General features: G+C 39.8%; 1 protein-coding gene across 5 annotated transcripts in view; it reads right to left on the bottom strand.

Moving 5' to 3' along the window:
* agtpbp1 (ATP/GTP binding carboxypeptidase 1) overlaps window positions 1–14,365 on the bottom strand; it is a 336,457-nt gene that overhangs the window by 125,178 nt on the left and 196,914 nt on the right. For all 5 annotated transcript variants that reach the window (XM_060838211.1, XM_060838238.1, XM_060838220.1 and 2 more), the window contains 2 exons: window positions 14,040–14,134; window positions 5,221–5,337 (listed from right to left, as the gene is read on the bottom strand). In XM_060838211.1, coding sequence (XP_060694194.1) covers window positions 5,221–5,337; window positions 14,040–14,134 — 212 coding nt within the window. The remainder of the gene's footprint in view (window positions 1–5,220; window positions 5,338–14,039; window positions 14,135–14,365) is intronic.

Here is a 14,365-nt window from a genome sequence, read left to right on the forward strand (position 1 = left end):
AAACTATTGTAGTTCACTATTTCATTTTATATATAAATGATCAAAATGTTAATAGCTGTGAACCCAGATTTATGACTCGTCTTCATGCCTACCAGTAACAAGAAGCCAGCCTTACGTTTAGAGTTATTAGAGTAGCCAGCTCTAGAAAAGTACTTTGAAAAGTATTTTATTCATTTCAGAGTTCAACCTGGATAGATAATTATATTATGGAAAATATTTCAATTGGTTTTTTACACCGTTACAAATTTACTCATTCTCCCTCATATCTTGAGGACAACAAGTCCTTGCTGGAGTATAGTTCCACTGGTGCTACAGGCATTGCTGCCATGGACAGGGAAAGGTTTGTTGGAATGAGGAGTGGGCTTGGATGTCACAAAAGTGAATAGATTGTTTCAGGTGACTGATATGGTGGAAGATGATCCCCTATTGAAAGTGAAGGCTAGTGGGGATAAGGGCAACCTTATACTGGGAGCAGGTTGAACGTGTGAAAACAGAAATGTGAGAAACATAGAAAGCAAGAAACACAGAAGACAGGAGAAGTAGGAGATTCAATTATGATTATGACTGCTCATTGATTGCCATACCCTCATCCTGCACCCAACTTCCCTTGAATCCTTTAGACACAAGAGCTACATCTACCTTCTTTTTGAAAACATACAATGTTTCCGTACTAGGGAGGGAACTGCACTTGCTCACCACTCTCTGGGTGAAGTAATTTCTTATCTTATCCTTAAAGATTTATACCTTGTCCTTAAACCATTATCCCTGGTTCTGGACTCTCCCACCATTGGGAGTATCCTTTCTGCATTCAACCTGTCTTGTCTTGCTAAAATTTTATAGGTTTTTAAGAGAACAACCCCTCATTCTTTTAAACTCTAGTGGATACAATACCAATCCATCCAATCTCAGGAGCAGTCTTGTGACATTCTTAAAATAGGATGGTGGTTCCAAACTGTGCTCCTAAGAAGGGAAAGATATATATTGAATGAGGTTACGCTAGAGTGAGGAGATAGTGTTAGTCCCAGTGCACAGACGCTTGGATAAAACCAATAAGAGATTATTTAAAGAAGAGTACATTTAAGCTCAAGAATAAGATAGCTCCAGGCAGGCAGTATCTGCCTTTCTAGTCTAAAAATTCAACTTACAAGTAGCTTAAACCCAATAGAGTGCATTAGATACAGGCACTCTGGTGTGACAGTATTGAAGAAATGTTATTTTTGGAGATATTGTACCAGCAATATGTTGTAGGTAGTGCGCAAAAGTTGTTGTTTTCTTTAAATTTATAAAGGAGTATTTTGAGTTTAATGGGATAATATTTTAATATATGTTTAAAAACCTATCAATTTGTAATGTAAGTAAATAGGTTGATTTAGTTTAATTTCTTTTGTTGATAAGCTTCCATTAATCAGTTAAAGCAAAATTTGCAGCATGTGTGCTAATGTTTCAGTGAGTGATCGCTTCATTAAAACCAAAATATATCAAAATATGATCGATCAAACCAGGTTCCTATCTGGGATCAGACATTTCTGGTAATAACATCAGCTAAAGTCATAGCAATACTTTTAAACAAGATATTTTTGTTCTTCCAGATCTTTGAGATAGTGAAGTAGAAGAAGAAATAACAGATTTAAAAGCAAAAGAAGGATAAACAAAGAGGTACTCCCTCTGGTATGGTCCTTAAGTATTAGTAAAGTCAAACACTTGGCTTCACATCTGTAATGATTCCATGAAAACAAGTTAGTAAGTAGACCATGTAGAAACCTGAACCTCTTCATGTTATATTCAGCAGCCTTCTGAAATGCCCCAAAATTTTGTTGGCCACAAACAATTTAAAATAAGAGTTTTGGTCTTATTATCTGAGAAAACATGCCCTGGCTATGGAGGGAATGCAACAAAGAGTTACCAAACTGATTCCTGGGAATGGCATTTCTGATGAAAGGGTAAATGCAGAAATTATATTACTGATGACCGGGGAGTGCAGACCTGGAGTGACTAAGGATACAGGATAAGCCATTTAGGACTGAGGTGAAGAGAAATTTCTTTATCCGCAGAGTGGTGAGCCTTCTGTAGCAGAGAGCCTCTGCAATAGAAAGTAGTATGAGGCCAAAACATTGAATGTTTTCAAGAAGGACTTAGATATACAGAGGGTATGGGGAGAAAGCAGAAATAGGGTAGTGAGTTGGATGATCATATATGATCACATTGAATTATCGAGCAGGCTCAAAGGCTGAATGGCCTACTCCTATTTGGTTTGTTGCTGTACTTAATAACTACAGGTCCCAATTTGTGCTTTTTATGTATCCATGTTGGAAAGGTCATGCACCAGGACAGGTCAGGGCAGGGCAGGGCAAAAAAGACAAAGGGAATACACAATCAATGGGAGGACTCTGAGAAACACCGAGAATCATAGGGTCCTTGGTACGCTTTATGCTGGCCTCTTAAGGTATCAGAACAGATGGATAAAGTGGTTAAGGCGGCAAATGGTATACTTGCCTTTATTAGTCGAGGCACAGAATTTAAGAGCAGGAACTGTACAAATGTTGGTATTGCGTGCATTTCTGGAGTTCATATTATCAAAGGGCTGTGACAGCACTAGAGAGGATATAGAAGAGATTTACCAGGATGTTGCCTTTGCTGGAGAGTTTCAATTATGAAGAGAGATTGGACAGACTGCAGTTGTTTTCCTTAAAAGCGACAATTGAAAGGAGATACCATTGAAATGTATTAAATTATGAGGTGTATAGATAGGGTAGACAAGAAGAAACATTGGAGGGATCAATGCCCAGGTAGCATAAATTTAAGATAAGGGGCAGAAAGTTTAGAGGAGATGCAAGGAAAAATATTTTAATTCAGAGGACGGTGGGAATCTCATAATTACTGCCTGCAAGTATTTTGAGGTGTGTGTGGAAGGTTATGACCAATAGGGATTAGAATAGTTCAGTGGCTGTTTTTAAACATGCAGTTGCAAGGGGCCAAAAGGCTCTTTTGTGCTGTAGATCTCTGTGACTCTACAGTACTATTTTACTGCATTGTCAGTTCTGCTATAATGCCTATTCCATCAACGCAAAGTGGCTATAATGCAATTGAAGAATTTAGACCATTATTTGTAGAATGCAAACTTTCCTTAGATGTATTGGTTATAATGTGATTCTAGTCCTATTGGTTTAAATGGTGCTGCTATTTCGCGATTTTTTTATAACACGGATTGCACAGGAATGGAACTATCGTTTCAAATCAGAATAGACCGTATATAATTTTTTTGACTTATTTTCGTTGAATTAGTTAATCTCAAATCTCTCTGCATGGTTGTTATAGCCAGACTTGCTCAGAGTTAAAGCTAATATTTCATATTTATCTCATCATCGTTTCTAATTTTGGTCTCAGAACTAAAATCTTGTGTCCATGTTTAGATGAAAGCTACAACAAATTGAAACTGATGACTAGAGAGTGATATAGTAGCTGACTCCTTCCATCATTTTTGGATGAGTGAGTGCAAGCTTATAAGACAGTACTACCCAGACTTGATTCACTATCTTTTACGGACAAGATGAGCAATTTTCTACATTATCCAGTAGATGCTAATATTCCAGTGCAACACAGCAGGTAGCCAGGAATTGGCTAGTTTTGGAGCACAGAGCTTTACCACACATTTGGGATGGCATCAGGGTCTGTGATCTTAGTTATGTTCAAGGATTTAGAGATAGGGGAGACCGGCAAGTCAATTGTTGTCAATTTTTAGCTGTTTCTTTTCTCTACTGAGGTCTTTTCACTGCCACTCCTAAGCTACAAATCTCATTCATGAGACAGACACATCAATGAAAATGTGCCATATTTACCAAACAGTAGATGGCAGACCTAGTAGCAAATTTAGTCAATTTCCATTGTATTGCTAGCAAAAAGAGAGAAATATGCAAAGGAGCCAGCAATATAATTGGTCACTGATATTAATATGAAATTACTTTTTATATGTCTGACTCAGGCACTCAAAAGCTCTTGAAATGTGTGTCTCACAATAGCTGAAAAAGCAAACTGGGCATTGTTTGTTAGAAACAACTCAAGAAACCTGTCAAAATGGACTATTTTGACTTTAGTTTTCAGATATGTTTGGCAGCTTTACCCCCAGTTTATGCCATCTGTGTGAAACCAAAGTTTCAAGACATGCAAGGATGGTGTAGATCTCATGCAATGTATAATAAAGGAATTCAAAATGCTGCATAGCAGCTTGAGTTGAAAAGCGTGGCATTGGAAAAGCACAGCAGGCAGCATCCGAGGAGCAGTAGAGTTGATGTTTTGGGCATAAGCCCTTCATCAGGAATGTTTGGGAGGAGAGAGGGGGCTGAGAGATAAACAGGAGAGTAGGAGTGGCTTGAAAGGTGATAGGTGGATGTAGATGGGGGTGACTGTGATAGGTCGGCGGGGAGGATAGAGTAGATAGGTGGGAAGATAAACAGGTAGGATGGGTCAAGGGGGCAGTGCTGAGTTGGGGGACTGGATCTGGGATGAGGTGGGGGGAGGAGAGATTTCAAAACCAGTGAAGTCAACGTTGATGCTGTATGGTCGAACGATCCCAAAGCTGAAGATGAGGCGTTTTTCCTCCATTTGTCAGGTGGCTTAGATTTGGCGTTGGAGGCGGACCAGGACCTGCCTGTCCTTGGGGGAGTGGGTGAGGGAATTGATGTGGTCGGCCACAGGGGAATGGGGTTTTGAGTGTGTGTGTCCCAGAGATGTTCCTAAAATGCTCGGCGAATTGGCACCCTATCTCCCTGATGTACAGGAGACCATATCGAGAGCAACGGACACAGTATGAGGTGGATAGATATGCAGAAAAATCTCTGCTGGATGTGAAAAGACCCTATGGGGCCTTGGCTGGATGTGAGGACAGGAGGTGTGGCGTAGGTTTTACACCACCTGTGGTGGCAAGGGAAGGTGCTGGATGTGGATGATGGGTTGGTGGGAGGTGTGGACCTAATGAGGAAATCACTGAGGGAATGGTCTCTGCCAGGTATATCAATATGCATGCCTTCTCAAACATTCTACAGTATTGGAATCATCCCTGTTGACTTTTCATGTCTCTCCTTTAGTATAAAACATAGCACAGCACTATTTTACTGAACAGATTTTACAGATACAGAACTTGGTTTTGACAGCACCAAGGAGAAAGCAAACAAACGCCAAACTCTGCAATGCTACACACAAAGCAGAATGGATTTTTTTTCTTACCTGAAAGTCTTCTGTAAGCTCTGGGAAAAACTGGTTGTATACTTCCAGTTCTTCTATTGGTCGCCCCAATTCATGAACAGGCTTCAACTTGTTAATATCAGTTTCAATATCATCATTCTGCATGAGAGAAAACTTTATTTTAAAATGTTTTATTGTTTATTATCAGAGCTCCAACATGACTGGAAAATATTTTGTCATCAGAATGAAACAGTTAATTTTATGCTGATTGTCATATTCTTCCCATACATGTCAATACACATTCTATTTATTTAGTCTGGAAAATTTTACTGAACATATTACATTTTTTAAAAACATATTCTGAGTAGTAAAACAAAATGCTTCATAACTTACACACAGCAAGTTTTCAAAGTTTATAAATAGCACTCAAAGCCTGTGATCAGAATCAACAACAGAAAAAAAATCAAATTCCAGATGAATGCAAGCCATGAATTCACTTTGGAAATTTCCAAACTGTCCCTCAGAATGTTAATTAACACAAAAATTTTCTATCTTCTAAATAAAGAAAAGGTGCATTGAATAGTATAGATAATAAATTGGGATATATTGAGATTTTCTTTTTAATAATAAAAAAAGTCTGCTTTTCCATAATTATCTAGTGAAGCAACAACTTGGATCAGTGGTTAGTGCTGTTGCCTCACAGTGCCAGGGACCCGGGTTTGATTCCACTCTTGGGCATCTGTCTGTATGGAGTTTCTCTCCTTATTTGCACAGGTTTCCTTTGACTGCTCTGGTTTCCATCTACAGTCCAAAGATGTACAGGTTAGGTGGATTGGCCATGCTAAATTGCCCAGTGTCCAGGGATATGCAGGCTACAGGGGTGGTATGGGTCTAGGTGGGACGTTCTTCAGAGAGTCGGGGTGGATTTGATGGGCTTAATGGCCTGCTTCCATGCTGTGGGAGTCTATTATTCTGTTAAACTAGAAACCCTACCACAGTCTGGACTTAGCCACACAAGAAATGAAAAGGGATATGAGTGCCCTGTAAGCATTGTGGAATATTCAGTGGCCAGGATTGAGAAATTTAAACTAGATATTCTCATGATAGATTTCTGTTAATCAAAGTGCCAGATCAAATTGTCCTGGTGTCCAAGGAATTAATAATTCTGAAAAATGTATACTGCGCTAATAAAGTTTTCAATGGAATCAAGTAGTGAAAATCATAATCAGGCCTAGAAGTTTCAAGGATTAACAGTGACGGTTCAGATAATCAAGAGATTAGATTACATACAGTGTGGAAACAGGCCCTTCGGCCAAACAAGTCCACACCGACCCACCGAAGCGTAACCCACCCAGACCCATTCCCCTACATTTACCCCTTAACACTACGGGCAATTTAGCATGGCCAATTCACCTAACCTGCACATCTTTGGATTGTGGGAGGAAACCGGAGCACCCGGAAGAAACCCACGCAGACACGGGGAGAATGTGCAAACTCCACACAGTCAGCCGCCTGAGGCAGGAATTGAACCCAGGTCTCTGGCGCTGTGAGGCAGCAGTGCTAACCACTGTGCCACCGTGCTGCCCACTAAGTGAGGACTGCAGTTGTTGGAGATCAGAATCGAAAAGTGTGGTGCTGGAAAATGCACAGCAGGTCAGGCAGCATTGAGGAGCAGCAGAATTGATATCTTGAGCATAAGCCCTTCATCAGTTCCGATAATCAGTAGACGAAGATGGAAGAAAGGTAGAAAATGTATTTAGATAAACAAAGTTACAGGAAATGCATCAGAGCCAGGAAACTATTTCATGCTTTGGCCTATGAAAAAATGCATACCATAGTTCAGGGAGATACATCTATGACTTCAGATGAAATCATTAGGTCAAGTGAACAGGACAGGATATTCACTGTTAACGTGGCAGCAAGAAGATTATGAAAGTAGTCGCTGATTAGTGTCCCAAAGAGAATGGAGATAGTGACTAGCCTAATAGGAAGGTTAGTGGGAATACCCAGGAAGTAGAAATATATGAGCAGGTTAGGAAAACAGAGAATGCGAAGTCACATTAATGGCTATACTTTACAGGGTGAAACTCACAGAAAATCTGAGATTGGTATAAACAAACAAGTCAGTTGATTTATACAAGATGATCAAAGCCAGATTTTTTTTTCTGGGACAAGGACAACTGACACAAGGATACCTTTTGGCTACCTAAATATAGCAAGGATCAAGAGACTGTCATCAATCACAGAAATAGTTGCTCGACATCACTCAACCCTAATGAGAGATCAGCATAGGACAAGGAGACTGGACTATGCATTATAATAGATAATAGAAGATAATAGGACTGTGCCAAAAATACATCATCGTAAAATTTACAATATTCAGGCAACACGACTGGTCAATCAAAATGGGGGTGAAAAAGGATTGGATTTAAAGAGCGAAAGGAAACCTGGTTTTCAGGATATTAGCAGGGAAAGGCAAGGTAGATGAACCATAGTCACCACCGCAGGAGTTACCTGTAAGATGGTTCCAGCTGCAGATTCTACAAAATGTAAGGTTTGAAAAAAGAAGAAATCAAAATATCGTATCACTGGGAAAGTCATAAAGCGATTGGGTGATGAACATTGTTGTTTGACCTCAGTCAAAGCAGCAGCAATCAGTTTATTAATATTTAATACTTTAACATTGTTAACAAGTGGGGAGTTGTTCAGTTTCATATATCTATACATGAGATTTATAAAGTATAAGTAGGGTTATTCACAAGGTTTATTATCATGGACAAAGCTTTGCGAGCATTGATAAAGTTTATTACCTGTAGTGAGATTGAGTAGCTGCAACAAAGTTATTAGTTAGTAATTTTTTAAAAATTGCAGTGAAGCTCCTTCCTCAAATTTGCGCATTCTGTGCAATGTATAAACAGTAGGGTGCTTTCCATGTCCTAGATAAGCAATTGTGTAAGAAATGTCATCAGCTGTCGCAGTTTGAGATCCAGGTTTTAGAGCTGGCTCCCACTTGGAGTACTGTAGGCAGATGTGGGCACCACAATCTAGGAATGACATTTTAGTCCTGGAGGGAGTTCCACGCAAGTTTTCAAGATGAAACTTAGACTTAAGAGGTTAAGTTATGAGAAAAGATTAGACAAATTAGCCTTTATTCTCATGAATTTAGAGGGTTAAAGAGTTATCTAATCAAGGTTTTTATGATATTAATAGAGAAAGACAGGGTAGGTAAACTATTTCCACTGGTTGAAGATTCTAGTACCAGGGGTATGGTCCAAGAATTAGGGCCAGGTAACTCAGGAGAGATGTAAGAAAGCATTTCTATATGCAAAGAGTCATATAGGTTTCAGACTCTCTTCCTCAAACAGCCGTTGATGCTAATTCAATTGTTAAGTTTAAATCTGACACAGAATGAATTTTATTGAGCAAGGGTATCAATGGAAATGGACCCAAGGCAGGCACTGGAGTTGGCAACAGATCAGCCACGATCTTACTGAATGGTAAAGCAGGTTCAAGAGGCTGAATGGCCTACTTCAGTTCCTATGATCCTACATAGTCATCTCATAGTCCAAAGATACACAGGGAGGCAAGGCATGGGTGATCACCAGACAGTTTAAAGGACACAAGGTAGTGTAGAAAATCCTCTGAGCTAATCTCACTTTCTAACCAAAAAGGAGATAAAGACTGATTAAGGTCATGGCTAATTTGGACAGTGTAGCCAGACTCAACCTCATCATGCCAAAGGTGGCCTAGCAATACAGTGAGCTACAAAGACTGATAGAACAACAGTTATGGGAGATTTCTTACTAGGGGAGCAGATAGATGTTTTTGCAGTCATTGATGTGAACCAAGGATGGTAACTTACTTTTCTGGTGCAAAGTCAAAAAGGTCACCCAGTGGCAGCAGAGAATTCTGGAGAGGGAGGCTGAACAGCCAGAAGTCATGGTCTATACAGTTAGCAAGGGCAAAGGTAGAAAAAAGGATTACATCCTGTGAGTAGTATTTGAGTAGTTAGAAAATTATTTAAAAAGCAGGATGTTAAAAAGTCATAATTTTCAGATTATTGCCAGGGAAATGGTAGCTGGGTAACACAAAGTCCCTCATGGTAGGCTGGTGCAGAAGATTAAGTCACATGGAATCCATGGTTAGTTGGCAAGTTGGGTATAAAATTGACTTGGTCAGAAAAGACAGAGGGTAGTTGTGGAGAGATGTTTTTCTGTGACAATGGTATTGCACAAGCATCTTGGATGTCTGCAGTTTCCAATATATATCAATGATGTGGATGAAAATGTTCATGGTTTGATTAGTTTACAAACAACACGGAGGTTGGTGGAGTTGTAGATAGCAAGGAAGGTTATCATAGGATACTGCATGATATAGATCAGTTGGAAAGTTTGGGCAGGGAAATGGCAGATAGTGTTTAATCTGGACAAATGTGAGGTGATACATTTTGGGGGGTCAAATGCATGAGGAAAGTATACAATAAATAGCAGGATCCTTAGGAGCATTGAGATATGGAGAGATCTTGGGGTCCAAGCACTTGGCATGCTTGCTTTTAACAGTTGAGGCACTGAATATAAAGCTGACAAATCATGTTTAAGGTCACTTTTGTTGGGGCACATTTGCAGTATTATGGTTACCATACTTTAGGAAGGATATGGAGGCTTTGGAGAAGGTGCAAGGCAGGTTTACTTTGATATTGTCTGGATTGGAGTATATTAACTATTAGGACAGGTGAAGCAAACTTGAGATTGTTTTCACAACAGTATCAGGGCTGCGGGACGACCTGACAGAAGTATATAAATTTATGAGAAGCATGGAAAGGATGGATAATTAAGAGTCTGTTTTCCAGGATGCAAGTGTCAAATGCTAAGGATAAAAGTTTAAAGGAAATGTGCAAGGATATATTTTTTTCCACAGAAAGTGGTAAGTACTTGGAACATGCTGCCAGCTGAGGTGTAGAAGCATATACATTAGTAAAGTTTAACAGGCATTTAGACAGACACATGGAAAGGCAGGGAATAGAGGAGTATGGACCATGTGTAGGCAGATAGAGTCATTAGAGATGTACAGCACAGAAACAGACCCTTGATCCAACTCGTCCATGCCGACCAGATATCCCAAATTAATCTCATCCCATTTGCCAACATTTGGCCCATATCCCTCTAAACCCTTTCAGATATTGTAATTGTACCAGCCTCCACCACGTCCTCTGGCAGCTCATTCCATATACATGACCTCTGCATGAAAATATTGCCCTTAGGTCCTTATGAAATTTTTTCCCGTCTTACCCTAAACCTATGCCCTCTAGTTCTGGACTCCTACACCCCAGAGAAAAGACCTTGTCTATTCACCCTATCCATGCCCCTCATGATTTTATAAACCTCTATAAGGTCACCCCTCAGCCTCCGACTCACCACAAAAAACAGCCCCAGCCTATTCAGCCTCTCCCTACAGCTCAAACTCTTCAAACCTCAGCAACATCCTTGTACATCTTTTCTGAACATCACAACTGTAGCTAACCATTGGTTACGAAGAGCCTTGGGATGTTCTGAGGTTGTGAAAGAGGTGACAAAAATTCAAGTTTTTTTTGACCCCGCATTAAATAGCCAGAGATACATGGAGCTGAAAAAAGTCTCTCTCCAACTTATACCACGTCTGAGGTCTGCACACTCTCTCAAATCCAGAACGATTACTGAAGATTACTCATAAAACCTCACACTTGTTCATAGGAAAGGCAACACTTCCATTTTGTATAGCGGCTGCAGAAGTCCTGACTCAAAGCACAGCACGTTCCCACTGGCAGCAACGAGATAAATGAGCAACTATCTCTTTTGGTGATGTTGGTTGAAGGATCAATACTGGCTCCGAGACACTGTTGGAGGATCAGCGCTGACGGAGCGAGTTCTGGCAGAGGGTCAGCGCTGAGGGAGTGAGCGCTGTCAGAGGGTCAGCGCTGCACTGTTGGCTGGATTAGTGCTGATGGAGAGCTGCACCATTGAGGGTCAATGCTGAGGGAGCAGGCACTGTCTGAGAGACGTTAGTAGGGGATGCCACACTGTCGGAAGGTCAGCGTCGCCCTGTTGGTGAGTCGGCACTGAGGGAACACTACCCCTTCTCAGCATCAGTTCTGAAGGACTGCTGCACTGTTGGAGTTGCCTTCTTAATGATGAGGCATGAAATAAAGATTCACTTGCCATCTCAGGTGAACACTCAAGATTCCACGGCACTATTTGGAAGCAGAGCTGGGAAGGGGAGCCCATCCAATGTCCTTGGGACTAGTTTAGAATGGCATCATGGTCAGCACAGACGTGGTGGGCCAACAGATGGTGAAATTTGAGTGCAATTTTTCTTTTATAAAGGTAGCCTAATGGTGACATGTAACCACTGTTGATTGCCATAAAAATCCATTGTGTTCACTAATGATGTGGCTTACGTGTGATTTCAGTCCCTATACAAAGTGGTTGACTGTACACTGCCTTCAGAGACATTTTCTTCGAGACTTTATCTTCACAAAAGAGGGGAATAAGGCAGGCATCATAGCTGAAGAGGATGAACACGAAACATTCGATTTGATCAAGATATGGAAACAGGAAGTGTTGAAGGAATTACCATCTTTTAAAATGAATAATCAGCACACCTGGATGAAATGTTCCTCAGACTGTTGAAAGACATTTGGGAAGAAATAGTAGGTGCTCTGATCACTATTCTCCTACTCTTACTGGATGCTGATCTAGTGCTAGACGATGGGAGCACTGCTAAAGTTATTGCTTGCTTCATAAACCAGGCAGGAGATAGAACAAATTCAGGCCACTCAGTGTAAACCTTGATGGTAGGGAAATTATTGGAATCAATTCTGAGAGAGAATAAACAGTCACTTTGGAAGGAAGGGACTCATCAAGGACAGTCACCATGGATCTTGTTCAGTGAAGATTGAGTCTGACTAATATGACATTTTTCAGGTGGAGAAAGTACGGACTGCAGATGCTAGAGAGTCAAAGTTGAGAAGTGTGGCACTGGAAGAACAGCAGGTCAGGCAGCATCCAATGAGCAGGACAGTCGGAGTTTTGACATAAGTCCTTCATTGTGAAGGACTTATGCCCAAAACTTTGACTCTCCTGCTTGTTGGATGCTGTCTGACCTGTTGTGCTTTTCCAGCACCACACTTTTGATTTGGTGATGTGGTCTACAAGAATTTTAGCAAGGATGAGATTCCACGTGCATGCAGTAAGCTGGATACAAAAAAAATCAGCTCTGTGACAGGAAACAAAAGGTAATGGTTGACAGTTTTTTTTGCAACTGGACGGCAGTTTACTATGGAGTTCTATGGGTTTTATCCAAGGTTCCCTGTTTTTTTTCAATAAGAAAGAAAGACTTGGATTCAAGTGTCAGAGGTTTGATTGTGAATTTTGCAGCCAACGCAAAAAAAAAATTGGTCTTGTGGTTGATAAAGTGGATAAATGTACATCAATAAATTGGTAAGGTGGGTAGAGACATTGTAAATATTAGGGCATGCATTATGGGAGGAGAACAAAGCAAAGAAAATACAATAAATACAAGGATACAGAAATGCATCCAGGAAGTAAGATACCTCAGCAGGCAGATCTCCCTGAAGTTAGTTAGACTGGTTGATACGGTGTTTAAGTCGTCATATGGAATGCTACCTTTAATAGGCAGGGCAGAGAATGTAAGATCAAAAAGGTTATACTGGAACTATATACCATAACTTGATTACTGCGTGTAGTTGTGGTCATCTCATTACAAAAATAATGTAATTGCACTGGAAGGTACAGATGTTGCAAATGCAAAGCAGAGTCACCACTTACACAGGTTCAAATTCTGCATTGGCTAAGGTCCCAGCTTCTGTACCTCGCCCCTCAGCCTAATAACTCTCACATTAAACCACCTGTGGTGTCTCTCTAATGAAAGCCCCATGGTCCTCTGGGACTACGCAAGTCTACTTTACAGATGTTTACAAAGATGTTGCTAAATGTGGAAATGATACCTTTGAACAAATACTGGATAGGTTTGGGTTATTTCCAATGTCTTCATCCAGAGTTTAGGAGGTAACTGAAACTCACTGTTTGAAAAGGTAGCAGAGGAAGAAGCCCTCAATTCATACAAAAATTGAATGGATAAGCACTTGATGTCCTGTAAACTCCAGAGATACAGAGTGCTGGAAAATGGATTAGGCTGGGTGGTTCATGTTTAGCAGACACTGATATGACGGGCAGAATAGCCTCCTTCACTGTCATAAATGTATCTACATTGTCTGAATATCCCAAGAGAAGCCATTTGCCAGAATGTGGGGAGATGGCATGGAAGTGACAATATTTGAAGTCAGCATAGACAAGATCAGTCACATTGCTTTCTTTTGTGCTGTAATAATTATTCAAAGAGGCAATAGTCACATTAAATTCACTTTCTAAATAGTGACGAAACTTGACAGACTAGGTGTTAATGACAAAATTGGAGGAATCAAAAACATTGTTGATCCAAATGATGGAAATGAACATAATATAAATCGTAAGATATATGGCATTGAGCAAAGCTGGAGGAATTGTCTTTTTGGGAGAAATAATCTGAAAAGTTTGGGAATCATTGTACAGTGTATAGGAAAGCTATGACATTTTTCAAATATTTTTTGATTCTTCATTGGCTCACTAATTATCTTTTTCAATAATTATTTTATTTTCTGTAGTGTACATTTCTGATGAAAGTTGCATATCCAATAGATTACAACTTCCAATTTATTTCACCACTTTTTTTTCCCCACCAAATCTGATACATCTTGAAGGCAATTTTCTTTTTACTTGGTATTGATCTAAAATTCATGTAATTTGGAAACAAAATGAGTCTGGCACCTTCTTGTTTTCATCTTTTTCTTCATCTTCATTTTCATTGTCTGTTTCTATTTCAGTGTCATCGGTGTCATCACTTTCATCTACAACATCATCAACTAAAACAAAAGAAGTTTAAAAATGTCTGCAAAATCTAAACAACAATGCAGAGGTTTGTTAAGTAAAATTCAATCAAGCACATTGATTATTACACGTTCTAAGTAACCAAAAAGAGCTAAAGTAGTGACTACTGGTTAGTTAGTACACTGCAATTAGCCTATTATTTTTTATAAATGTAGGGCTTTTTGGCATAATTATTCCTCATAATTGTGACAAATGTACTATCTGTA

Source organism: Hemiscyllium ocellatum, chromosome 2 (genome assembly GCF_020745735.1).
Source record: "Hemiscyllium ocellatum isolate sHemOce1 chromosome 2, sHemOce1.pat.X.cur, whole genome shotgun sequence".
NCBI lineage: Eukaryota > Metazoa > Chordata > Chondrichthyes > Orectolobiformes > Hemiscylliidae > Hemiscyllium > Hemiscyllium ocellatum.